General features: G+C 38.5%; 1 protein-coding gene across 1 annotated transcript; it reads left to right on the top strand.

The window, feature by feature from the left end:
• The first annotated feature begins 809 nt into the window (after positions 1–809).
• On the top strand, positions 810–27,263 carry DHX32 (DEAH-box helicase 32 (putative)). The gene is made up of 11 exons (XM_087767963.1): positions 810–1,076; positions 4,255–4,448; positions 5,890–6,262; positions 8,892–9,137; positions 11,373–11,472; positions 11,586–11,744; positions 21,348–21,539; positions 23,231–23,380; positions 24,442–24,632; positions 25,516–25,697; positions 26,979–27,263. Exons 1-11 carry the CDS (start codon positions 810–812, stop codon positions 27,169–27,171), a joined length of 2,247 nt encoding a protein of 748 aa, XP_087624089.1. The 3' UTR covers positions 27,172–27,263.
• Positions 27,264–27,289: the final 26 nt, after the last annotated feature.

Here is a 27,289-nt window from a genome sequence, read left to right as displayed (position 1 = left end):
GGATTAGAATTAGTCTCTCTCTGCTTTTTTTAATGTATTAAGTATATTTTAGATTTTTAATTACGGCAAAGGCTGTTAAAGCCTTGCATGATTTCCAAGTAGAGTTAATACACAGAGTATATAAAATGACTCTTTACCACTCTGACTTTCTAAAACACTGCAAATAACATAAACCAAAACCACACTGGCTCTTCCTGACGGACGCTTGCACGCAGCAGTTACCTCCCGTCAGCCGCACGCCCGCAGCCCCTGCGCTGTTTTCGCTGCACCCAGGGGCGAACCCCACGGTGCCGGGATTAGCCGGCCACATGACCATCTCTGCAATCACAATAATCGCCCCGTAGCCTCCTATTCACGGCAGCCGGGGCACAGGCGGGAGCGATAAAGGTCAGGCTCAGCGTGCACTTTCCCAGTTCTTCTCCAGCCTGGCCGAGCAGCAGCAGACAAGAGCAGAAGCAAACACACTGGCTGGTACTCATGGTCTGGCTTTCTGAAGTGCAAAAGCTACTCAGCTTCTGTTTAACATCTTTGGGTTTAATCACCTCTATTTTGAAGAGTTTGGATGATTTTTTTAAAGTATATTTTCTTGAGGCTCATTCGGGTTGTTAAGCCACTTGAAGTGTAACAGACTACAAAGGCGGCAGCTGGACCCCAAGACTGAACTTTTAAACAGAAGAGCTGGGAAATACTGATCCTGAAGCAAGCAGAAATGGATTTCCTAAGGGTTAGGGGGCCTGAATGATCAATCAATGCAAAGGACTCCTTCCATTACTAATGTGGTTTTGCTAGGAATAATATATGTAAGAAAAATGGAGTCTTTAACCTTTTCTCCAGAAATCCACTGCTTTTCAGAATTACTTGACTGCAGCGATGGTGATGAAGAGGAACTACTAGTATGTGGAGATTTAGAGCTTAATCCTTTCGATGGCTTGCCTTACTCTTCCCGTTATTATAAACTTATGAAAGAAAGAGAAGAACTTCCAGTGTGGAAAGAGAAATATACTTTTATGGAAAGCCTGCTTCATAATCAAATTGTGATTGTGTCAGGAGATGCTAAGACTGGCAAGAGCTCCCAGGTCAGTACGACATACTTGGCTGGGTTTGTTTTAAATTATTTTTAGAACATTTAATGTTGTACACTTTTCAGAGTTACTATTACTATCTTACTAGTATGACATATTTTTAAAACAGAAAAAACTTTTTGCAATGAATTTACTATTCACTGCTGTTGCCCTTTATTTATACCAGGCACATTAATATCCAGATTTATATTACACCAGTATCTGGTCTTTGTTAGTAGTGGACTGTTGCTATGCTGAGTGCTGTGTGGTATTGCAATATAATAACGTCCAGTTCTGAAGAGCTCAGCTGCGGTGTACGCACACATCGTTGTATTGAGTTTAGCAGTTCTCAGTGTAGAAGCAGATGTGCAGCCGTCTGTTGTAATCGGAGATATTAAGGCCAGAGAGGGAAAGTGAAATACAGAAGGTGACAAAAGATTAATGCAGTCAAATATAGGTGTAAATATATATATATGTATATATATAACAGCATACATTTAAATAACTTTCTTCAACTATTCACAAACAATTGACACTTACTTTACGTTTGTCCATTACAAGCCATTTTCACTTGGTTGATGATGTCTTTTGGACTTTAGGGTAAGTTGAGTACTGAAGCGTAACACTTCTCACACTGTGATTGTCTGACACAGCGTCATAAACAACTAACAAAAACCCCAAACGACAACTTTTTGTGTACTAAATACTAAATCTAAAAAATCAAGCCCTTTCTGAAAACTGAAGGCCACATGTGTTAGGTTAAACTTCAGAACCAAATAAACACATAACCTTAGAAAAATTCTGTATAAAATTTTCTTGTGTCTACCAGTATGTGCACTGGAAATCATTGCTTTGTTTGTATATCACAACATCACATCGCAACTTGAAAAACTATCAACTATATACATTAAAATGTGTTACAGAATGTATCAGGTCAATCCTTCCCTACTGAAATCACAGGTGTATTTCTACTGTCTTCAGAGAGGCCAAGCCTAAGTGTAAAATACTTTAGGACTTATTTCAGATTGCTTTAGTATTTTATCAATAAATCATTCTTTCTACATTTGGCTGGCCACTATTTTCTTCCACTGGAAAATTTGATTGCCTCCTCCCTCATATTGACTAAATTTGTCATTTTATCCTCTTTTTGTCCATCATCACATTGAATGCCCAGGGGAAATGGTAGACTCTGCAACGCCTATGTTGGATTCAATGCATGTTCTTACTTGCAAAGAGTGTTTTGGTTCTGATTAGTGCTATATCAGGAAAGAAATACAGTGGATTTGCAGGCAGGTCAGAAGAGAAGGTGAAAAAGTTCTCAGGGAATGAAGGATTGAAATCAGTCGGGCTGTTTCTCAGGGAGAAGTAATGGTCTTTCCCTCACTTCAGCCAAGAGCAAATGCTTTTTCCAAGAATACACAATTACTTTGCAGAACTCATGTTAAAAGACATCACTGAAGCCAAGATCTCAGTTGACTCTAAACACATAAATATCCACGAGGACTATCAAATTCTGTTGTAATAATATATAACAACCTAAGCCTGTTACCACAGTAAGCAGAGAAAAATTTTCAAGCAAGTGTTACAAGCCAAAACATGACTGCTTACAACTGGGATCAGGAGGAAACTTTCCTGCAGGTAAAGCTGTAGGATAATTACTGTCGCAGGGCGCCTCATATCTGCCAGACACTTTGATGCTGGACACTGCTAGAGATCACATATTTGACTAGATACATCATACTTCTAATCGAAAATTCCTATGTTCCTATAAAAAGAATAGGCACCCACCTGGTGTCTGGAAAAAAGTCTTTACCCCTTGTTATTGACTGCAATTTATACAAAACAAAGTATAATAATAAACTACATGCTAAGAAATACTAGCTTTTTAAACTGTCCTTAAACAAGTTTAGTAAGACATAACACATTGGCTGTTTTTTAAACATTTTTAGAAACATAAATAACTATACAGAAATAAATTATATGTGGCTGATGCACCTAGCTTATATATGTTGATTAAGGATTTGAAACCTCATACTTTCACTAAAATAATGTTTATAATGTAATTTTACTTTCTCATGACATTAACACTTTAATATTGTCTAGTGTTGATTTTCTAATGTAAATATATAAATTAGAAAACTGCTGCATAAGTTCCTGGAGCAGTTCAGTTTCAGTTATCTTTGTTTACAGAGTAATTAATCTGAAATTACATATATTTACTGTGGCATTTGTCAGTTTGAAATCCTCTTCTTTCTGGGACATGTTTCTCATGCCAAGCACCTGAATACGACATAGCGTGGGCAGGTTTATCGCTGAGCCAGCTGAGAAGCCCCTGACAACAACGGCACTAACACTGTTGGATCAATCAGGAGATGCTTTATAATGATACTGCCGGTGTCACCTGCTCCCCACAGGCCAGTTCCGTCCCTTCTGCAATGTATTTGAACTAATCTGAGTCCAGTTGAGAAATTCCCGGGTAAACCTTCTAGCCCATAGGATCACAGAATCACAGGGTGCTTTGGGATGGAAGGGACCTTTAAAGGCCACCCAGTCCAACCCCCCTGCAATGGACAGGGACATCCACAACCAGACCAGGTTGCTCAGAGCCCCGTCCAACCTGGCCTTGAATGTTTCCAGGGATGGGGCATCTCCCACCTCTCTGGGCAACCCCTTCCAGTGTTTCACCACCCTCATTGTGAAAAATTTTTGCCTTGTGTTTATTCTAAATCTCCCCTCCTTTATTTTAAAACCATCACCCCTTGTTCTGTCGCAGCAGGCCTTGTTAAAAAGTCTGTCCCCATCTTTCTTGTAGGCCCCCTTTAAGTACTGAAAGGCCGCAAGAAGGTCTCCCCGCAGCCTTCTCTCTTCTCCAGGCTGAACAACCCCAGCTCTCTCAGCCTTTCCTCATAGCAGAGGTGCTCCAGCCCTCTGAGCATTTCTGTGGCCTCCTCTGGACCTGCTCCAACAGGTCCGTGACACTCCAACTCTTGCCTGCCTAAGAGATTCAGCGTCTTGACATTCATCCCGGCAGGTAATTTCTGTGGCAGGTGCAGCTCACCTGTCAGTAGTCAGGCAGACAGTAAGCAGTGGGTGCTCAGGTTGACTTAGTTCTTCCACACTGTCTACTTTTGCATTACAGTCTCTGCTAAACATGTTAAACACCAAATACATCTGTTTGCTTATTTACTTACAGATTCCTCAGTGGTGTGCTGAGTATTGCCTTTCTGTCCGCTATCAGCACGGTGTCGTTGTGTGCACCCAGGTACACAAGCAGACAGCGGTGTGGCTGGCACTGCGGGTAGCAGATGAAATGGATGTCAACGTTGGCCACGAAGTAGGGTATTTCATCCCATTTGAAAGCTGCTGTACAACAGAAACTATCCTGAGGTTTGTGCGTTTGGTTTTTAATGCCTTCAAACTAATACGTAGCTTACATTTCTTTGCAAGTGCGAAGTTTGCAGCTGACAGCACTTCAGTCCTTGGGCTCTTCATTGCACCCCACTAATGCGGTCAGGACAGATAACCTAAGAGCCGGGGGGGAACATTGCTATAGTTGCAAAAGATTTTTGCGTACAGTATGAAAACAAAAGAAACAAAACTGCTTTATAAAGTTGTGTATAATATTTAAAAATGCAGATACTGGAGATTTTGTCTTTAATCAATAAGCTGTAAAAGGTTTGAAGGAGGTATTCTGTGCTAAACTGTAGTAGAGATTTAAGTGGGCAAGGTTGCTGTCTGTGCAAAACTTCATTAAGCACCTCGGTAACCTCCATCCCATTCTACTTTTTCTTGCCCCGTTTTCCACTACAGAAGTGCTCATTACCATAAGATAACATGGGATAATATATCACAAAGTAAAGCTGGAATTTAAAAACAATCAGAAATCGTGGCTAGAAAAGGGTATATTCAGTAATAAGAGAAAAAAGCATTTAGGAGGATTTTTAGAGGTAAGAAATGCACTTAATGTATTAAATATAAGCAGGTGACAGCAGCAACACAGGGATTCAGATTTCGAGTCTCTCTGAAAGTTAGGGGAGTTATTTTCTCTGGTTCCTTAATATGGCAGGCACAAACTATAAAATCTAGATCATAAGCCTTTTTCCCACCCACTGATTTCCAGTGAAGAAGATACCGCTTCTGAAAATCAAGTTCAGTCGCTTTTCCTTTTGCGTGCCCTTTCTCTTTCACGGAGAACTCCGTAAACCTCATCCTGCAGCACGTCTTCCTGCAGCTGCTCCTGATGTGAAAGGGAGAGGAATCCTGCCCTCTCACACATCAAATCCTGGTTCAAGAGCTCAAAGTCCTGCTCAGCAACACAGCAAAAAATAATACCCTTTTAAAAAACTTTCAGTAGCAGGAATAATAGGGATAAAAGTGAGGAGGGCCTTACAGTATGAATTAATCTCTCATCTTGGTTCTGGCACTGCCTCACGTGTGCGTGCACACCTCCTTTTCCTCATCTAAAAGTATTAGTTCCTAGCTTAAGAATTGGTTACGGCATGCAATATGCTTAGTTAGTTTGGAAGATGAAAGGCAACGTAAGTTATGATTTTAGGGCAGAAGTATTTCTTCTTTTGCCTAGAGCATCCTTTCAACCATAGTGCCGCTTAGCGTCATTGAATTACATTGAGTTTCTAGCTACTTAAAGAAGGGTTTAAACACGTAGTTGAGACTCTGATACCGACTACAAAACAGACTCTGTTCTTATCAAATCTTTCTTGTGAGAACAGAAAGAACTAAGCTGTCCCCAAGACCCTGAATTAATTGTGTACAATCAGATCTGAATATTCCAAGAAACTTTGTAGAGTTTTCTGTTTGTACGTTGCAGATACTGTACGGATGATATCCTACAAAGGGAAATGATGTCTTCGCCTCTTCTGAACTGTTACGGTGTTATCATCTTGGATGATGTGCATGAAAGAACTGTTGCAACAGATGCGTTACTTGGCCTTCTTAAAGACGTCTTGATATCAAGACCAGAACTGAGGCTGGTAATTCTCACTGCGCCTCATATGTCCAGCCAACTGCAGAATTATTATGGCAGCGTCCCCTTCATAAGGGTGGAAAACAAACACCACGCAGAGGTTGTATACTCTTGCAGCATTCAGAAAGACCACTTTCTGTCTGCACTAAGACTGCTCTTTGAGATACACCATACAAAAGAGAAGGGTGACATTGTCATCTTTCTGGCGTGTGAACAAGTAAGTTATTAACTGATTCCAATATTTCTGATTTTAATCAAGAAACAATTTACATCTGTGTTTTTATATGATCTATGAATACCTTATTGCCAGTATCTTGGACACTGTCAACAGTTTTTATCAATTCAGTTTTTTCCTACAAAGAAGTTACAGTATACATAATGCTGTATTTTATATATATAGCATAAACTAATACGAGGAACTATCAGATTTTCTGCAGGCTTAAAGAAAAGCCATCATCCTCCTGTGTGATGCAAATGTAGCAAAGAGGGCATACAAGGGCCATAGATGCAGGCAGTTAATGCATCACAACCTGTTCTGGCGTTGGGTATATCACACTTTGCATTATCCCCGTTTTGCAGGAATGGACATGTGTCCAGTTTGCACAAATGTCCTACTTCACATGAATATTTTTATCTTAAACCTGCTTATAAGGTCTTCCATTTGCATTCTCCTTTACGGCTGCAAACTTCCCACCCATTTGTGTACACAACAGCAGGAGGCAAATAAAAAAAAAATAAAAAACCTGGAGGTGCAATGCTAACCCAGGAATCTGCGTGGCCTTGGCTATTCTAAGTAGCGGCTTCTCTGAATCCCTGCAGACAGCAGAGATGCCCTAAACGCACTGCTGCCAGGATTGCACATCAGGTCCTTCTCAGAAAAATTTCACAGTACATTACAAAGCAATCTCCCATCAAATCAACATTTTAAGACTTGAAATTAATATTATTATTCATTTCCTGATAGTGATCTTCAACCTTCCACTTTGTATCATTAAATCTGCTTTAGAACAACAAATTCACCCTAGTAGTTCCAGGAGATACTGATTTTTCACATGCAAAGATAACTTACCATAAATTACCCAGGCAGTATTGCTTTTCACTGTAAAAAGGGGGGTGGATATATAACACTTTTAATAATGCTAATAATCAGTTGTAAACTTGATAGACACAAATTTTACAAATGATGAATTAATGAATTTTCTGTATCAGCTCCCATATTTACAATAGGTAATGTTAGAGAGAAAACACATAGTTTCCATTTCAAAGGACTGGTAACAAAGATTTATTTCTGCTTAAATTTTTTTTTGATGGGCAAGTCCCACACAATACTAAAATAATAAGTTCTTTCTTTCCGAGAAGATTAGTTAGTTTTCGCTCTCATGATGAACAAAACACTCGTTATGAACTGTTGCCGCACAGTTTACATCCCATGCATTCTCGCTTAACCTTGATTTGAAGTTTCATATTGCTAATGGCTCACTGTTCCCTAGCACTCGACTGTCTTTTAAATTGAATAAAAACATGAATAAACTAAGAACATTAAGATTTATGTGTCGTCTTGGTGCCAGCCTTACTATTGGATGCCACTGTCATATCTTTATTAGAATTTTTATACGATACTTTCAACCTATAACTACTATGACTGTAGTGGCACTCTCGAATAGAAACTCAATCTGGTTTTTCAATTTTGAAAAATGTTTGCTAATAAAAATACTTTGGGAAAAAAAAAATCCCTTTCAAACTGAACAAGTTTATGAATGATTTTTGTATACCTCTAAAAAAAGTCATTCACAACGCAAGTGATTTTATATTTTAAAAAAAAGACTACAATAACAACAGAAAAAACCCTTTTACAATTTATATTTGACCTCTGAATTTCTGGACTATTTTAAAGGTGATGGTCCATTAACACAGCTTAGGGACCTTTTATTTACTTTATTAAGTCTTCATACAGTTTATTAATCGTTTGGGGGGGAGAACCCAATAAAAACCTTTACAATACTTGTATCTTCTTAAACATAATAATTAAGGTAAAGTAGGGAGGTTTCAGCATACGTTGATGCTTTTATGTATTGTAATTGGACTAAGAACATAATAGCAGTTTCCAAAGTGACCCAAACAGAGGCTCTGCCATTTTAGCCCTTCCAGTGATGGGGACCATAGGGATTGGAGAGGGTTGGAGCAGTGATTTGCTGTGATCTGTTCTGACTCCGGGACCCAGCAGTGCAGGTCACCCCGTTGCTGGCCCCGGGGTGCTCCATGCACACGTAGAGAGCGGTTTCGCCGGGGACACTGTCACTCAGGGCACCCACCTGCATGACTTTGGTTGCAGCAGAAGAGAAAACATTTTGGGCACACCAGTGAGGCACCTGAGTACCTGCTGCAGCATTACCAGCCCCGCGACAAATTTGCACCAAACTCTTTGGCACTAAGTGACTGATGTGGATACATCCTACATGGCCTATATACATAAAGTTTAGTGACCATTTCTTAATTTCTCAGCCTTGTTATTCCTATACTACATTTTTGCACATCTGGCTTCCCCTGGAGGTTGGTTTGGGTATGATTAAAGCCCGAGAAGACTATTTTGAAAATTGCAGAGGAGAACAAGACATTTCAAAAAACAGCCCAGCTTTTCCCTGGTTTCATACAGTCAGTAAATTCTCATACATAGCTCTTTTCCCTTTTGTTTTCCTTTAATTATTAATCATGTAAGATTTAAATGTTATTGTAGTTTGATAGGTACTTAAAATTCATTTTAGAATTAAAAAGTTGCTTTAAAATTAAATATTGATATTTGTTTTCCACACTCATAAGAAAAAAAAAAATCTTTCTCCTGATTACAGGAAATTGAAAAAGCTTATCAAATGATCAGACAGGAACAGCCTAATTTAAATCCTGACCTTGGAGAACTCATCCCAGTTCCTTTATACCCCACTAAACATGACCTAATTCCCAAGCCAAATCAAGACAAACAGAAATGCTGCAAAAAATACAGAAGAAAAGTGCTACTCACCACAAGCTTTGGAGAATCTTTGATTTGGATTAAAAATGTAACCTTTGTCATTGATGTCGGTGTTGAAAGAAGAAAGGTTAGTAAAGTTCACCAAAATCAGTATGCCAAGAATGAACTATGCATAAGTTTTTTTTCAGGGTGGGGGAAAGGGAAATGTGCAGCTAATAGATTGGTGCAAATGGTTTCTAAAGGATCAAATATTTTTCTATTCTTTCCTAAGTCAGATTCTAGAGCATTTTTAACATTCAAATTACCAACTGTCATAGACATGGGAAAACCAAGCAAGAAAACACAATTACTTCATAAATTCAGTCAGAAAACAAAATTTTCAAGTTTCTGAAGCCAGATTAACACTCCCAACTGAAACTGCTACTCCTTTGGGCACCAAACTAATCACACTCCATTTGCAAATTACATCTCACCTGAATTTTGGCCTATCATTCCTAATTGTGTCCTTAGTATCTTATAGATAGAGCGAAATACAATCAGTTCTTAGCTACCTATTGGCAGATTACCTGGTTTAGTAGATTAACCTCATCCCTTGCTTAATGCCTTCGTAATCAGTGTAGTGCCACAGATCATATAAAGCCAAGGGATGCTCATATAGGGAACCACTTCTTTTTAAAGCTGCTTGTGCTCCTTCCAGATACATGCTTCCATCTAAGTACCTCAAAATGCTGCAATTTATCAAATTAATCTTTGACCTTTTACATTTCATTCTAAGTGTGTCCTCAGTTCTTCTGTTCCACCCCATCCTGGGAAGGACTAGAGCAGCTGCAAACACGCCTCTTGTTTCTTTCATTTATACAAAACTGATGTCCTAAAGAAGGAGCGACTATGTAGGAACAAGTCATTACATGAATTGGAAAGCTGCACTACACTACAGGCTTTGTAACTGTTCAATGCGTTCTGCTAGTCAAAATAAATATTCCAGTAATATGCAAAAGAAACAATAAAATACAGTTTCTTTATATAACTCAGAATTGAATCACCAAAATGGAAATGAAGTGTTCCTAAAATTTTGGATCCATGATCATTAATCCTGATTAGCCTTGACAGCAGTTCAGGCAAAAGCTTGGGAACCACCAGTACCTCTCATTTTCATTGCAGAAAACTGTGTCTAACTGTCATTTTTAAGGGTTCTCATTTGGAGGTTATAAACTACGTCAACCTCAAGTCAAGGGTAAAACAACAGTTGTCATACTGTATGAAACGAACAAAAGCCTAAAAGCAGTTTTCAATTAGACCATGCATAACCCAACTTATTTCCAAAACTACGGTTGTCTTGGCTGACAGAAATTAACCCCACTTCCACAGTAATCTGAAGCCCCAAGTAAAATTCAGTGCTTCCAGACTTCTGTGAATCAGAAATACAAAGTCATGGGAACAAATCAGTTTCAACACAGTCCTAATGGCCATCAAATCACCTCTACTGGTTATGCAGTTCTTATCCTTTAATTCAGTCATTTTGTCCTAACAGCTGAAGTTTAGTCCACTAATATTCATTCCTCAGCAGTTCAAATTCACATTCAATCTATACAGCTGAAAGTCAGTTGAACATAGAGGGAACAGTTTTGTGCAGAACAAAATCCCGCATAAGTCTTGCAGCTGGGATATATAATAAATTTACCTGGAGGAAAAGAAATTTGTCACCTGCACTGAGGTATATTTTATCTTCTTTATTAAAACCCTGCTTAAAGTAGACAAAGTCAATTCAGATGAGATGACTAGAAAGTTGCCTTATCCAGATGTTGTCTGTCTTGCCATATACTACAGAAGCTTATGGACATCCTCTGGTGGTCAGAACAGTGAGTGAACCGGCTCCTGAGGTTAATCAAAATAAACTACAATTAGCAAAAAAAAAAAAAAAAAATGGGGCATTGTACATCTTTGTTATAGTCCTTGCCTCCTGTACTGAATTGACATATTTCAATATTAAGACAAAAATCTGGAGTTATGGAACAAAATGTTATCAGACAATGTTGGGATTCTGTCATTGGAAGAAATAAAAAAATCTTTCTTGATGATAACATAGATATACATTTTGTGCTTTAGTAAGGTACTTTTCTTCAGAAAAAGATACTTATCTTAGAGTATACTTACAGAGTTATTGCAAAACGTAAGTGTCTGTCAATTTATCCAAGTGCTGACTGCTCTCATTTCCAAGCTGGTGAAATGCATAGTATAAAAAAAAAAAAATGAAACTGTTACTACACTTTCTGTAAAATGACCTAGACAAAAATTCAATACAGACCATTAATATTTTTGTAGTCTTCTCTTATCTGATGCTTAATATCTCTTTCATTTAAAGGTGTACAATCCTAGAATCAGAGCAGACTCTGTTATAACGCAGCCTATCAGCAAAAGTCAAGCAGAGATGCATAAACAAATTCTGGGCATGTCTTCATCAGGTAGAATTATTAGCTCAAAATTTAAATTCATTAGCTCAAATTATTAATAGAACTGATGCGGCAATGTGGAAAAAAAAAAAAAAAAAAGGTAATTTTCCTGAAATCTCTTCCAGCAAAACTCTTCTGCTTGTATCCTGAAGAATTTACATGCAAAGAAATGAAACCACATCTACCAGCCAAAATACAGGAATCAAAGCTAACCAGATTGGTTCTTTTCCTGAAGAGGATGGATATAGCAGGCTTCAGACACTGTGACTTGATAAGCAGGCCAGGTAATCATGATGCACCAGTTTTTCCATATTTTTATTATTATTATTTGTGCAGTTATTTAAAGATTTATTTTCTCCTGTTATTCACAGTACTGTTTTTTGTTGAAGTACTTGTAGTAATATTGCCACTGCTTTTACCACTTACTTGCTAGAACAGTTCACAATGCAATAGTTGCACTTAGAAAAATGGTACCGTGTAGGAACTGTTTGCTCTGAAAAAGACCATAAAGTATCTGAATGGAACTGGAATGGAAAAAAAAAAAAAAAAAATCAATATTCCAAATATCTTCTCATCTAGGTTTCATATTATTTTCCTAGAACCCACAAAGAAAATTTGTGTCCCATTGTACAAGGCATTGTACAGGTATCTAACAAAATGTATTCCTTTAATCAAAAGTTTACAACCCAAATAAACTACTTTTGTTACCTAGGAGATATATTTGGAGGAAACCAGCTTTCTTCTTACCCTCCAGCATCTCCCACCTCAAATTTACAATAAGCTGTTACTTAAGGACAATATTATTTATAAAATAAACCCAAATAAACTTTCAATACTAGACAGGAAATACTCCGAATTTTGAAGTAAGAGTGTGAAGAAAGTGGTTGCCTTGGTTTTTTTATTTTTCTGACTCCATATTTTAGGGGTTTTTCCATAGAAGGATATTATCCTCTGTCCTGACCTACCACAAAACCCAAATACCACTGCAAATTCTGCTGTTGATTTGAAGCAAATTAAAGTGAGGGAAATAGCACCAATTGCACTGGTTTGGGGATCATATCACCTATTGCTAGCCTCATCTATGATAATTTTGAAGTGCAAATAGGAAGAATTCTTATATTATCCTCCCTTTCTTCATGCACATACACAAAATTAGAATGATCACTTGTCTTCTACGTGTCGTGCGCTGTAATTAATCAGTCATAAAGAGTTTAATTCCCACTGTTGGATATTGTGATAGATTGTAAGTGGAATTTTTAAGTAGAATTTATTCTACTTTTCCCTTATCTGCCAGATAGCAGAAACATGCCTAAAATAAATGTGAGAAAACATTGCCAGTCTGAGTGGTACCTAATTCAAGACTGATGAGAATCGGAGTATTTTGGCCTTGTGAGTGTCACCTCCTGTGTTGAATCTAGGAAATCTTCATGGAAAATGGTTATGGAATACAGTTGGCTTCCACTCAAATCTAGAAAGTATTTTGCTAAAAAAAAAAAAAATTCTAAAATATATTAGTGCTTTTACTGGATAGGAAGAAAGTTGTTCTTGAACTGTAAAATAAATCAGTAAAGTTACATTAGGAAAAGCATTTGGTATTTTTGGATTTAAAGGCACAATGGAGACAGTTGGTATTCAGAGCGAATGAAATGCTAGAGGCATTTAAGGATCTCACAGATGTAGGAATTCTAAATTTTGTCTGTATTTTTGAGATAATGCAGCTGAAGAAAGCATCTCGCTGATGTGTACAAAACAGTAAAGGCATCTGATGAATGCATCAGCTTTACTTGGATGGGCATCAAATCTGAAAAAGTTTTTGCTAACTCGATCAAAAGTACAAGGTTAAGGTATTGAAAAGTTTGAGGAATTACTGAAACAGGGTGAGGAATGTTAGCCAAACTGTGGGAACAAAGAAAAAGTCCCACAAACACTGTAGAGGGTCCACTGAAAGGAGACGAGAAAGTCTGCACAAGTTCCTGGTCTCCTTCCTGTCCTAAGGCCCCACACAATTAAACATTTGAAACATTGCTTTAATTGTCTAGTACAACTCCTCCTTTATCCTAGGATAGATCACACATTGGCTTTCTTTGCCTTGGGGCTTTCTTTTTTCCACTTCTGAGCGGGCAACGAATGTTTTTCCTACTAACACTTGAGTTATATCCCTACCACAATTCTCCAGAGATGACTATAAAGCTCACACTATCAGAATACAGACAGTTTGAAGTACCTGGTGTGAAATACATTTGTCTGAAAGAAACAGGAATGCTGAAGTAAGCACATTTGCAAGGGGAGTTAGTTATTGTATTAGACCAACTTACAGAACTTAAAACACATGTCAAGCTTTCAAGTCATAAAATCTTCTTTTGGGCCCTTCATCCTCCTGAGAGCTTTGGGTCAATGATCTCAGCCTGTGAAAGCCCAAGTTTTCTCATTCTGTGCTGAGGTAGCCCCAACCTGCCGCACACACTCAATGCCACACAGGTCACCAGTGGCTAACGCAGCACGACATCCTCTAGCAGAAGCACAGACTGATCCTAAAGTCACACCACAGAGTCCTTGCTGCCCAGCTCCAAATACCTCTGGTACGCAGTTAAAGGGTAGCCCTGAAGCTTTTTCGTTGCTAGTGATAAGGTCAAATAGTTGCTACACCTTTCTGGATTATGCACTGCAGGAGAGTGTTGCAGAGGAGGCAAAGAGAAGTGCTAAGAGATGGAAAGCATCCTCTCCTGAGCAAGAGATTTTAGCTTCCCAAAAAGGCTTCATTATCTTTGCTGATAATCTTCATCACTGAAGTGATGAAAAAGGCTGAGGAAGAGGAGGAGGGGTCTCTGAGATGGTATACAAACCCAAGTGAAAAGTTTTGTGAGCCACAAAGCTCACAAAACAAGCAGTGTGGCTTTTCTGACCCTAAGAAAACTCCTGGGCATCACAGTTCTTATTCACATCTACTACCAATACAAAGCCAATTTGCCCACCCTCAACCCAACATGGCACAAGTTCAACTGGACCAAAAAAAACACCCCACAAAAAGCAAACAAAAAGACATGCCAGTATTTCTATACGCTCTCATTTGACCTGGCCAAATCAAGTGCTGTCCAGAGCATACAGATACTAAAACCACAAACAGCCTTTCTATTTCTCCTCAGCACAGTTTGTCCTGGGCTTGACTGTTCCATGTCTCTTCACCCCCTTGGACTTGATTTCCCTTTGAGTAAAGGCAGTAAACTCATTGCAGCATCTCCCACGCGCCACACATGCCACAGGCTTTCCTATGCGCCGTTTCTGTTCAGCTAACGTTCTCAAGTCGTCTTTGCAATTGAAACAGATGGAGGCTTGAGGTTTTTTTAACCCAGGGTGAATGTCTCCTAAGCAAAATGTTTTCATTGAGATGACAGAGTAGCGTATGGACGTGAACTGGTGAACAAACAAATCAAAAGCACGCTGAAATCCATAGCAAGAATTCAAAGAGAAGTACTTCATAGTCCATTCCCTGGACATGAAGTAGAGAACACATAGCAGATAAGTAAAGAAACAAAAATTACATCAGTAAAACATTTTATTTCTGCTCAACAGCAATGTGAACAAGTTTTTTTTCTGCTGCTCTTTGAGGAAAAATAAAAGCCTGGATTAACTCTGACTCATTACTGCATTATGAAAGCAACAAACATGTCAGGCTTACAGCTGCTGCATTTAACTCACGCTAAAATCGAGATGAGCAAATGCAGCAGACTCGTTATCCTTTTTAGAATTCATGAGCCATATGAAAATGTATTTGGCAGTGCAGTTCTGAAGTGCATTATTTGAATTCCTGTGCCACTATAACAGGGATGTGTTTACATTTTTATCGGTTAATCAGCTAGATCTTTACTGTGTATATAATGGGACAAAGGAACTCCTTTCCCATAGATTGCAGCAACATTATGTATTTTTGTAAATCACTGGAAGATCCTTATTTAAACTATGCAAATCAGTATAAAGAGGAAGCCATGCAAAATATCCATAAGAAACCAAGGTGAAAGCAGTTTGCGGATTCTGCATTCATGCAGAATTACCGTAAACAATTTTCAGATTAAAATATTTGTGGATAGTCATGGATACCATGACATTTGAGAGCTATGCTAGTATAACCCCACTGAGAATATATTTCCAGAATATCCATAATACCAAGAGTTGTATAAATGCATATCATTTCAAATTGTTTCAGAAACAAAACTTGTTTGCGTGTTTTTTCATTAGAAACAGACTGTCAAAGACAGAAACTCAATGTGCCACTGCTCAACAGAGATCGCTTCATGGCAGATTTATTATCTTAAGTTCACTTGTTGATTCTTTGATGTTCTAATTTCTGGATTTCTTTGATTAAATAGTATTATATGTCTCCTAATGAAAAGTTTTCTGATAGCATAGACATGGCCACGTACTTCATAGTCTGTACTGCACAAATCAGTGGAAAAGCCTAAAAGGAGTTGGAGGAGGTAAGGACCAGACAGCAAACAGACACAGGGAGCAAAGTACGGAATGGACAACCTGACCCTTCGCAGCGGTCCCGCACCCGTGGGACAAGAGGCGTCAGGAAGGGGAGTCAGGGGAGTCAGGGTGGTGCGTACAGCCCCATAACCGAGCACACACCACACTGAATGAGGCCGATTGCTTAGTACAGGGAGCTGGTACCACAAAGGGCATCCCAAACGTGAGCAGGGGTAGCCCAGTACTGTTAAAGCGGGACTACTCTCATGTCATTTATTGGAGTGCAACAAAAAAAAAGTGATTAAAAATATTTTTTATGCCATTGTATAATATTCTTCAAATTCCACTCGTTGTTGCACGGTCGTGTATGCACTTTGAGGATGACACAGAGCAGACAGAAAACCAACTTCACTCAACAGTCAGCGCTATCCCTTGTGTGCAGGTATTACTCAGTATATTTATGTTAGGAAAATGCAGTCCTGGCTGTCCCTGCTGGCGCAAAAGCACAGTAGGGACCATTACCAGCCAGCCTGGAGGAGTGAAGAAGCAGCGTAAGGGGGAATGGAAAGACTGCAAAGTATGAGTTTGGAAAAGTAATTTTTAATGATCAACTATAACTACAATTTCAAAATAATAGTTCTAGAATTGGTGGCTTCAGAGCATGACAGACTCATAAAAATTCCTACCTCAGAAGTTATAGGGGGAAAAAAGAGAATCAAGATGAAACCTGCACACAGAAGCTTGTCCTTGCAGAAGAAAAATCTTTCCATAATTTGAAGAAAACTTGGCACTAGATTTCTCCATATCTTCAGTTTGCTATCCAAGGAGCAACGTTAAAAAACAATAACAGAAGACGCCATTCCCCAGAACTATTTTCCCTGCAGTAATTACTTTGGCAGTTCTTCATGCTGTTAAGTCTAACAGAGGCTGGAAAAACTTGTGGTTTGCCAGGCAGTGAATCAGCTCCTTAAAGACAACATCCCTTCACCTGACATTCATGTCAGCTCTAACTTTATAACAGTTATTTCCGTGGAAAGAAAAGATCTATCAAGAAAAAGGTATTTTACATACTCAACATTTTCACAGACTAGGAGACCAGAACACAGGACCTGTAGATCCCCCAGATAAGCACGCTATAGCAATTAAATAGACTATTAAAAATAATGAAATTTATGTTTCATTCCTATCTCTAATATTCACTTATTACAGAACTTAGGGCAAATTGCTAATCACTTACTTCCTTATGCAACAAGAATAACGCTTTTGTATTTATTTTATCACACCTTAAGCACTTCAATTTCAGCCATGTAGGATGCAATACGGAAAAGATTAAAGGCACAGATACCTATAGAAATGAACTTACTCTGTTCATGTCAAAGTTACGAAAAACTGTGAAACAAAGAATATCATTTTAAGTCAGCTTGAAACTCTCAGATAAACGATTTCTGTGCTAACAATAACATTTAGTTACATATTTGCTTTACTAAGCCTAAGTATGACCAAGAGTAGGATCTGTATTTGTACAAAACTGGTCAGATTTCCTGAAACAAGTCCAGATTAACCCAGTCTTAAGTAGCCAAAGAACACAGGCAAAGGAAAGAAAACATCAGATAAGGAAATACCTTTTAAACTTCCAGGGATGTGACAGTTTCTTATTGAAAGTACAGGACACATCTTGAGAGCTTCTTTTTAACTTTGCTCCTGTGAAAGCAGCAGTCGAGTCACAAAGCCTTGCGGTTTGCCTCGATGGCAGCAGTTGGCGTTGGCAAGCAGCCCTAAAAATAATGACGCTTGCTAGAAATCACTATAAGACAGTGTAGGTTTCTGTTCTTTAAAGAAGAGCTTTCCATATCTAAGCATTTACACTACTTCTGGTTTATCGTATTTTTTATTTAAATAGGAACCATACCATAAAGAACTCTCCAATGAGCGCTTGCTGTTCTTACAATGGCTTTTTATTGAGTTTGTGCCTCAAAATGCAGACCCATATCTGAAAGCCCTATTCTAGTTTTCTTTCTTTTTTTTTTTTTTTTACTGTTCCTTCACCTGCTCTAATCTACCTTTGCTATCTTGTCCTTTCTAGCACAATAAAACTCCAGGAGTCGTCTTTTTTTTTTTTTTTTGTAACACTCATAGCAAAATAGGGAAGTAAATCGTGCTTATAAATCTCAAGGCAACTAACTCTAGGGCATAAAAATGCAAATTACTGATGCTATCAGGGGATTGACATTGGCTGCCGTATAACCATATATTTTGTAAGTTCTAGCACAAACTACTTTGTTGATTTCTGGAAATCAGCGTTCCATGATTTCCTAGTAAATACTATATGTCTGAATGACCATTTCACTCTCCCTGTATCTTCAATCACTGATATCTATCTCCTGTCACTGACTCTTACTCTTCATCAGCTGTTACTTTTCATTTCTTTAAACTTCCTAAGTATTTTCTTCTCAGATGCTTTAGCTTTTGCAAGGGCTCATTTTTTATCCCATTAAACCTCATATGTCTGATAACAAATGTCGTCTCCAGACAGAAACCCCTCATGTTGTACAGGCGGAGATATGAGCTCCAATACTAAAATGAAACAGGTCCACAGTTTTAACAGGAATTTACAGACTCCTGAGAGAATTTCTTTGAAAACTAATACGGTTTTAAAATTAAGTGAAGTCACAACACTAACATTTACACACCAGAGAGGTTCTGTAAAAGCTCATTTAAGGGGATTTAATAAACTATTTTTTCTGTTCAGACATTAGTAACAGAAAAGGGTTAAAAACAAGAGGTGCTTGCTTGCTTCCCATTTTTCCTTTACTTCATTATAACTACTTAATTACAGATTGATGGCAATAAACTAACAGTTCACTGCCAACAAAGTAAAAACCCGAACTCAAGACTTTCTTGCAGGAAGGCAGGGTGCCTGAAGTGCGGCGTGATGGCTAAATGTGACCTACCAGCTCCTTACAGGCTTGCTTTGCTTTTAATCTTTGTGATGCAGAAGTAGCCTGCCAAAGACAGGTTCCTGTTCATAATGAATTCAAGCAAGAAATTATTTCTAGTCATCTACTAATGAAGATACAAGAACAAACAGACACCCTGCCTGCGTGGGTAGCTGTGGTTGTGGTTGGGTTTTTTTTTTATTTAGAGATTTTTTTGACATTAATATGCAAACTGACAGCAGCCCATAGAAGCTTGAAAAATTGCCAGTGCAGTCATTAGTTTCCCAGTGCTGGGTATGCTTGGCTGGGGATGAGGCCAAGTCCTGCTGTAGTGGAATTTTTGCCACCAACTTCAATGGGACTAGAATTTAACTTGTTATCCATAAAACAGAGAGAAAATAACACACAGTTCCTTAAACTGGAATAAGGAGAAAGTTGCTGCAGTGACAGGAGAGCGGTTATGAATTTAAGTGAACTGGCACTCATAAAAGATATTGACCATTACAATAAGAGCTGGAATAGAAATCTACCTTTGAAAAGAGCTGGGAGGAAAGAGCCTTCACACTGCAAGAGTTCCCAGATTTCCACCAATGTCTTTCATGCTCTAGCAACTACTTTTTGGAGAGCGTAGGCTTGACAACTTCTACTCAGCTTTCAGGCTCACTCTCTCTAGCCCCAGAACTGGAGCCTCCATGGCTGCACACAAAGCTCTCCTATGCTTGTTTTGCCGAAGGGACCTACTTTCATCAACAGCAGATTTCCTACAAACCTGCTCAAGTTCTCATTTTAAGTACTGATTTGCTTAATCCTGTCCCTTCAGATGTGTTTTCTTATCACTGCATCTGTGAGGGTCTGAATTCATTACACGATTCTTTCAGCAGAACAACGTGTCGCTGAGAAAACACTTTAATTTTTTCAAAATCTGAAAAAAATGTCAGAATAATGCTTCACGTTCTTCTGGCACCATCTATCAAAAGAAAAAGCGGTCAGTAATAGAAAGAGGGCTAGGATACATAAACTGATTCTGTCTTCCAGTGCCTCAGATGCAGAAAAGCAAGAGAAAAATACTGGGAAAAAATGGTAAAGGAGAAATTCAGCAAGATATTTAATGAGAAAGGAGAGTCTTTAATCAAACTCCTTTTTTATTTACTCCCATCCAGCCGAGAGGTTCAGAAGAGCTACTGCAAATGCCACCTTTCGGTCTATCAAGAAATAACTGATGAGATGCAATGATAACTATGCCTTTTTCATCAGTTGTGTCCGTGTGTATAAGCTGTTTTCTGTATGTTCAAATCTTGTGGGTTGTCGATATCATTCACCCTCATCCGTGAAAGGGGAAGATACGCCTATGATTTGTGGAGGTATTTCTCATAGAATAAGCTTAATATGCCATCGATCAAAACTGAATTAATTGAAAAATTGACTGAATTGTTGGTACTCCAGCAGTCTTTAGAAAAAGCACACATGGACCACTTCAGCCTGAAAGCTCGGTGTTCAACATATGCAGAAGCCAACCTCCCTATCGAACACTCCTGGCAGGCCTCCACTTGCGTTTATCTAAGATACAAACCCCATCACTTCAGTGTTCGTTCTCCTCTGCTTTCACTGCTCAGACCCCCATCTTAAATGCTGATATCCTTCATGTTTGCCTCTGTTCAATCCATCTCGTACTCCTGCTCCCTACTCAGTGTGGCCCAAATTCACTCATTTCCTACTTTTTTCCCCAGATTAGTCTCTCAGTGTACCTAATTATTTTCCTGGATTCGCTCATTATTTTTTCTGCCTCACTGTTCTCACTTCTACCTATGTAGGTTGTAAGGAAGTTATAACCTACAATAAGAGAAAACTGAACATTTAATTTTGTGCAGTGAGAAAGTATAGCCAATTGCTGGGGAGACTTTCTTTTACTATGTTCCCATTTTTCTTCTGCCATCATGAGAAACTATGAAAAAAAAAAAAATTTAAAAAAAAAAGCAACCAAGAGAACTCCAAATACCTGCAAGAATGATAAGATAGCTACAACTTGTGTAAATGCTTGTCTTTTGCTTATAATCCTGTTTCCTAGAGCTGTTGTATATCTCTCAACACCCCTCAAACGTGACCACCCCTCTTTAAAAAGAACGAACATGCACACAAAAAATACCTGAAGACTGCCAACAGTGGAAGTTTTTGACACAGTCTCGGTGTAATACACTCTTCAGCACTCGCTGTGTCTTGATTTTTGACAAAAACTGCTCTGACAGAAAAAAGATCAACGAAGTTATTTGCAGTCCTGCAATTGGTATCCATTATTTTCTTCCTCCAGAATGTTTTCAGCCTTCCGTTCATCTCATTTATTACTTTTTCTTCTTACCCATTGTCAAACAATAGAAGCTGACTTCTATTTTCACATAGGAAATATACAACTGAAATATTATAATGAGAATTAAGGCATTCATTTATACGTAGCCATTCTCAAGAATTTGAATTATGTGTCCTTTTTATTAGCTCCTGAAAGCCTGATGCAGGCTTTGGAAGATCTCGATTATCTAGCAGCCCTGGATAATGATGGAAACCTTTCTGAATTTGGAATTATTATGTCAGAATTTCCCCTGGATCCACAACTGTCAAAGTCAATTCTGGCTTCGTGTGAATTTGAGTGCGTTGATGAAATGCTCACCATTGCGGCCATGGTAACAGGTACCCATAAATAACGTCTTACCGCACGGCTTCTGCCACCTGCCAAATCCACGTAGACTCTTTCAAAGTCTATTCATGAGGGCAACCCAAAGGCAAACTTTTGTTACTCACATCCCCCTTATTTCAAGTAAATTAGTATCTTTGGCTGTATAAGACTTTACTTTAAGCATGCAATGAAACACGAGTAATGAATTCATAAGTAGCACTCCAGTTCCGTGCTTCAGGTGCCCCATCAACTTCCAGCCTTTTTTCAGAAAGCATACACAGAACATCCCTTCAAAATGAACTTTGTTACCTCATATTCGTGTACATTTGTTACAGACTGAAGCAGCAAATTAGGGGAAGTCCTAATTACAAACAATATTGAACTGTTGACCTACAAAGAATTACTTTGTGATCTTGTTTCTCCACTTTAAATATTTTCTAAAACTAACTAACCTTAAGTATCCATACCATTCTGTCCTGATGGATCACTCTGCTCCTACATGGCACTGTGAGACAAACCAGCTGGCCCCAAACACTGGACACGTGAAGTCTGGAGCAAGAACATTTCTATTAGAAGGTTGTTAACTATAGAACTACTTTCATTTGATGTGACAGAGCTTTCAAACCAAGACCTAAACCCCAGATATTTAAAACCTATCCATTCTGTGAAAGCTGCTATTGCAATCTTAATGCATCAAAGATGCACAAAACCGAAGATTTCAGGATAACTGAGAGGAGGGTGACTCTAGAAGTTCAAATAGCAAATAATGACGATGACTTCTCAGGATCCCACCAGATAGTGCAGGACAGGGCTAAACTTAGATTCTTTCGGGTCTCAGTGTTACACAGCGACGCTGGCTCCAGCAATATTTAGCTGTCTCACTTCTCTCCACAGCAGCCTCCTAACCATAAAAGCACTATGCTACTGGTTTCATGGCATAACCCTAGTACGGAACCAATGCTTGAGAGCGATCTACTGCTCGACAGCCACAGTCTGACCTTGCCTGTAGAGAATGTTTTGGCATGGCACCCTTGTGCTCTGCCCAGAGGGAATAGCCTAGGCCCAGAAACTGGTGAGGAGTCTTAGGCAGCAAGGACATGAACCCACACGACACCAAGCAGCATTAGTTCTTCTCCTTACGGAAGAACTTGGTTTTAGGCACAAGCTGGCTTGATTTTTAATAGCGGGCCTAAACTTACGATAGAATTTTTAAGTACATAAAACAAATGTGAATGATTGAGCATAGGCACATTTTAATTTTTAAAAAAGCTCAACCCCCTCAAAAGACACAATTATGTAGCACAGCACCACAGCAGAAGTAAAATGCACTGGAAGGCACAAATTTAAACATGTATGAGCAAATTAAGGCATTACATCCATAGATTTCATTTCTTTTGATATTAAAGAAGCCATATGCTTGGATTCTGGATAAATTGGATCATGCCATTACGAAGCATTTTTGGCATCAGCCTAGGAGAAAGCTTCTCACCTTCTTTTGTGTTTACAGCACAATTTAACTAAACAAGAGACTGAAAGAACATCCACCTAAATAAAACCTTAGTGAATGCAATAGATTCTTTGGCAGCAATTCAACGCTGAAGATTAAAGGGAACTGAGAAAGGAAAAAAAGAAAAATATCAGTGGAGTTACTATTTGTGCATGCACCTATGTGTCTTAATAACCACTGGCTTGATTTTTTCCTAAGCTCCTAATTGCTTCTTACACGCACCTCCTGGAACAGAAGAGATTGCTCTTACTTGCTGGCGAAAATTCTCACACCCTGCAGGAGATCACTTTACTCTTATCAATGTCTTCAACGCCTTCAAGGAAGCCAGTGCAAACTCCGCGAGCCAATGTAAGTGCACCCATACCAGACAAAACGAAGCACATTGTAACCAATTTGGAAAAAACCAAAACAAAACCCCCAAACATTGTTGCCATTTCATTCATAAAGCATTTTTGAGTGATTCTTTCTAGAATTGCTAATTTGCAGAGAGAAAAGAAACCTAAGATAGTAGCCATTACAAGAAAATATTAGTTTATTAACTAATTGAAAGTGACCTAGGACAGCGTACCTCATCGAACAAGGATACGTCAGCACTATTACTATTGTCATTTGAAGCGACATTGTTCAAGAACAGAAATACGGTTCTCCCCGTAAGAGCACGTAATCCAAGTTTAAGATGTGAACCAACATAAACACAGTTGAGAAGGGACTTGATTCCCCCAGCAGCCCAACAGTTCCGGTGTTTTTCTGATAGCTGTCAACTAAAAGGAAAGCGTAGAGGGAAAAAATTGAAAGTAGTAAAGTTCACATTTACAGGAAACCAAATAAAAGCAAGGGGACTGCACAGCAGACAGCAGCTCTCCTGAGTCTAGTGCTTAGACACTAGAGTGACAGATTTGCATATACTCAGTAAAAACTTAGGACAGGACAGTAGGGTTGTTTCACGTTCAGGCATGCTGAATGCTGAAGAGAGCTCCAAGGGAACCTGTCCTTTACCAGCATGCAGGATCACCACCAGCACTACAAATGGGATTTCGGTTCCATATCCTGGCCTCAATCCTGAAAGCCTGCAAATAGGGTTGCTACTCATTCTATTTGAAGCTATTACTTTTTACAGACCAAATAACGGATTTTGAATATTGGTATTCAGAAAAATACAGCTAAAATTCCACAAAACTAAGTAAGGATATCAAGTATTGCCCACTCACTTTACAAGCAAGATCTACGAGCCTAAGTTGTCCATATGCTTCTTGTTATCAGAATTTTGGACAGCTCTGACACAGCTACTCGCTCCAAAATATTTTTAATCTATTGCACCAGTCAAAGAGCATTTTACAGAGCAGTATCTGTGGATAGTACCTATCAGTAAGAACTTGCTTTAAGCCAAAATACTGTTTTTTCCTCCACAGACTACAGTAATGAGAAATGGTGTCGTGATTATTTTCTGAGCTGCTCTGCACTGAGGATGGCTGAAATTATCAGAGCCGAACTAGTAGAGATTATGAAGCGCATTGAACTTCCCATTTCAGAACCGGACTTTGGATCAAAAGAAAATATACTAAGCATTAAGAAATCTCTCTTATCTGGTTACTTTATGCACGTAAGGAAAAATACTGTGGTTTCATCTTACTGCATTGTTAACTTATATAGAATGCTTCCAGAGAACTTAAGTTAGGTAGTGAAATCTTTTGATGATCAGAAAGCATAAAAGCCATTTTTTCCACAGTGTATCAGGGAAACACTTCTGCCAATTCCAGTCTTCTCTCTGGGGTTCAGCTGTAACAGCATGAAGTCCACACACTTCACTGCAAGAGGAAAACTGTCAATACGTCTTTCACTGAAGAACTCTTTTACCTCAAAAAACTCTTTAACTTGTAATATTCTCTCAGATGTTATTTCCTTTTTGAAGATGTTTTTGTGAAAATACCCTGGAAACAGAGAATTGACTTGTTGAATATGTTTAGGTATATATAATATACAGCTTTCTTCATCTCAACCAAATGAGGTACTCTAGCTGTAACTGTAAACATAAACAAGAAAGATTAATTTATTCCCACTTGAAAACATGCTTTCCTTCACATGGCTATGCTCCACCTAACCTAAATACAAGAATGACCCCTCCAAACTACACTACTTCAAGTGCCCGACCACACATTGCATTTTAAAGTCTTATAATACTTTAAAAATACATCTATTTTCACACAGACCCTTCAAAGCCCACCACCAAGTTCAGATATTTACTGTATAAGCCTGCCCTCATTTGCTGCAGACAGTTTCCTTTCAAATAAACAGATTGACATTTTCTTTAAGCCTCATTTCATAGTATCCAGTCCCTAGCTTTCCCACAGAAAGGTTTAGGCTCTTCAGCTGAAAGTATCTGAATACAAGTTTAATTACTGGTTTGAATAGAATAGGCAAACACTGATCTATGCATCTTCTACATTCAATTAAGTAATGGGTAACTCTCTGCATTTTTTTTTTAGATTGCTCGTGATGTAGATGGCTCGGGTAACTACTTAATGCTAACACACAGACAAGTGGCCCAGCTTCATCCTTTCTCATCATATTATAACACCAGAAGGATTCCTGAGTGGGTTTTATTCCACGAGTTTAGTATATCAGAAGACAATTCCATCAGAGTCGTCTCTGAGATATCACCCCATCTGTAAGTTAACAATGATGAAACTGTTTCTTCACTCATAGCTCTACCACAAAGGTCACAGACAGGGTGAGGATGTGTGTGTACATTAAGCGATTGAGAGGAATGCTTGGGGAAGTCAACTCTGGTCATCATCTCCGTTTCCTCTATCTCTGTCATAAAAATAGCTATCTTCTGGTTCTGCTGAGAAAACATTGCAAGCATAACTGATTCACTCTAGGTGGGGATGTTGGTTTACAAAAAAAAAAAAAAAAAAAAAAAAGGTCAGTAAAATAGGCATAAGAGAAAAGGAGAGTCTTCATACCTAGTCAAGCAAGAGGAGCTGGCATCACTGGAAGGGGGAAGAAACTGGTGTTTTTCACACTTTTTTATATTCACCAGTGAATACACGTGGATTAAATTTTATTTCTTTGTCACCAGTATTGTTCTGTCACTGTGTGTAGCTTTGCTTGATGTCTTCATTTTCATTCAGAACACTCGCTGAATTAGAGCTCAGAACTAATAAAAAGGGGAAGAACTGTGATCTCATGCCCGTACTAGCCTTTTCATGCAAAACAAAACATCATTTAAGTCAGTCTTTTGTATTTCCTAACGTGTGCTGATCTGCTCGGGTACTTAAGTAAGCCTCAATGTCTGCATCTGTAATTGTAATCAATTCATCCATTGAAAAAACACCTTACAAGTAGCGAAAGTTTCTTACAAGGTAAAATATACAGAAAAAAAATCAAGGAAGAGTTAACACAGCAGTGTACTCATAGATTAATCTAGCTGGAAATTTCTTTGTTCCCTGAAAAGCTATTTTGCAGCAAATCTTTTTCGTGACATGTTTTATGTACCCAGGCAGCTAAATCACTCCATATCAACTGTTTATGGATTCAAGAAAAGACTACAGTCTTCCTTCTGCAAAAATCTCTTTACAGCGAGAATACATTTCACTGTCCTATCTTTTCTATTTTCAATGTTTATAAGAAAGCCTTTTTCATACTTTTATTGAACCAAAAATATGGTCAAATCCAGAAAAATTACTATTTAATGCAACCTGCGGCACTGAGAACTGAACGACAATCACCTGAACTGTAGACTGACTACATTAAGTGCCAGTCTACCGAAAGCACAAACTACTACTACATCTTACAGAGAGTTTCGGGTTTGAGTTGAAATGCCAACTTTGTAGCGGTATGCATCAGCATGTTGCTGGTGTGTTTTGTACAAGCCTGGAAACAGCTATTCAAACGCTTCAAAACTCAATTAAAAAAATAATAATGTTTTGTCTTATTTCCTCACCAGATTCGTGGAGCTGGTACCGCAGTATTATTTTAGCAATCTTCCTCCTAGTGAAAGTAAGGATATTCTGCAGGAAGTGATCAATCACTTGTCACCTGTTTCAACCATGAAGGAGGAACAGAAAACTAACAATGACAGCAAAGAAAATGAAAAAGTTCCCCAAACTCCCACTGAACAAAGATGTATTATTCAGTGATTTTAGACGGAACTATCGCCTATTGGACAAATATAAATAAAAACAGTCCATACAATACACATCCTCATCTTAACCCATGTAATTATTTTGATTTTTTGACGTGAACATATTTAACAGA

This window comes from Nipponia nippon, unplaced genomic scaffold (assembly GCF_047370975.1).
Source record: "Nipponia nippon isolate SJK-2023a ecotype South Korea unplaced genomic scaffold, ASM4737097v1 scaffold_3, whole genome shotgun sequence".
Classification (NCBI taxonomy): domain Eukaryota; kingdom Metazoa; phylum Chordata; class Aves; order Pelecaniformes; family Threskiornithidae; genus Nipponia; species Nipponia nippon.
The sequence above is the reverse complement of the archived record's forward strand: the minus strand, read 5'-3'. Positions and strand labels throughout refer to the sequence as shown.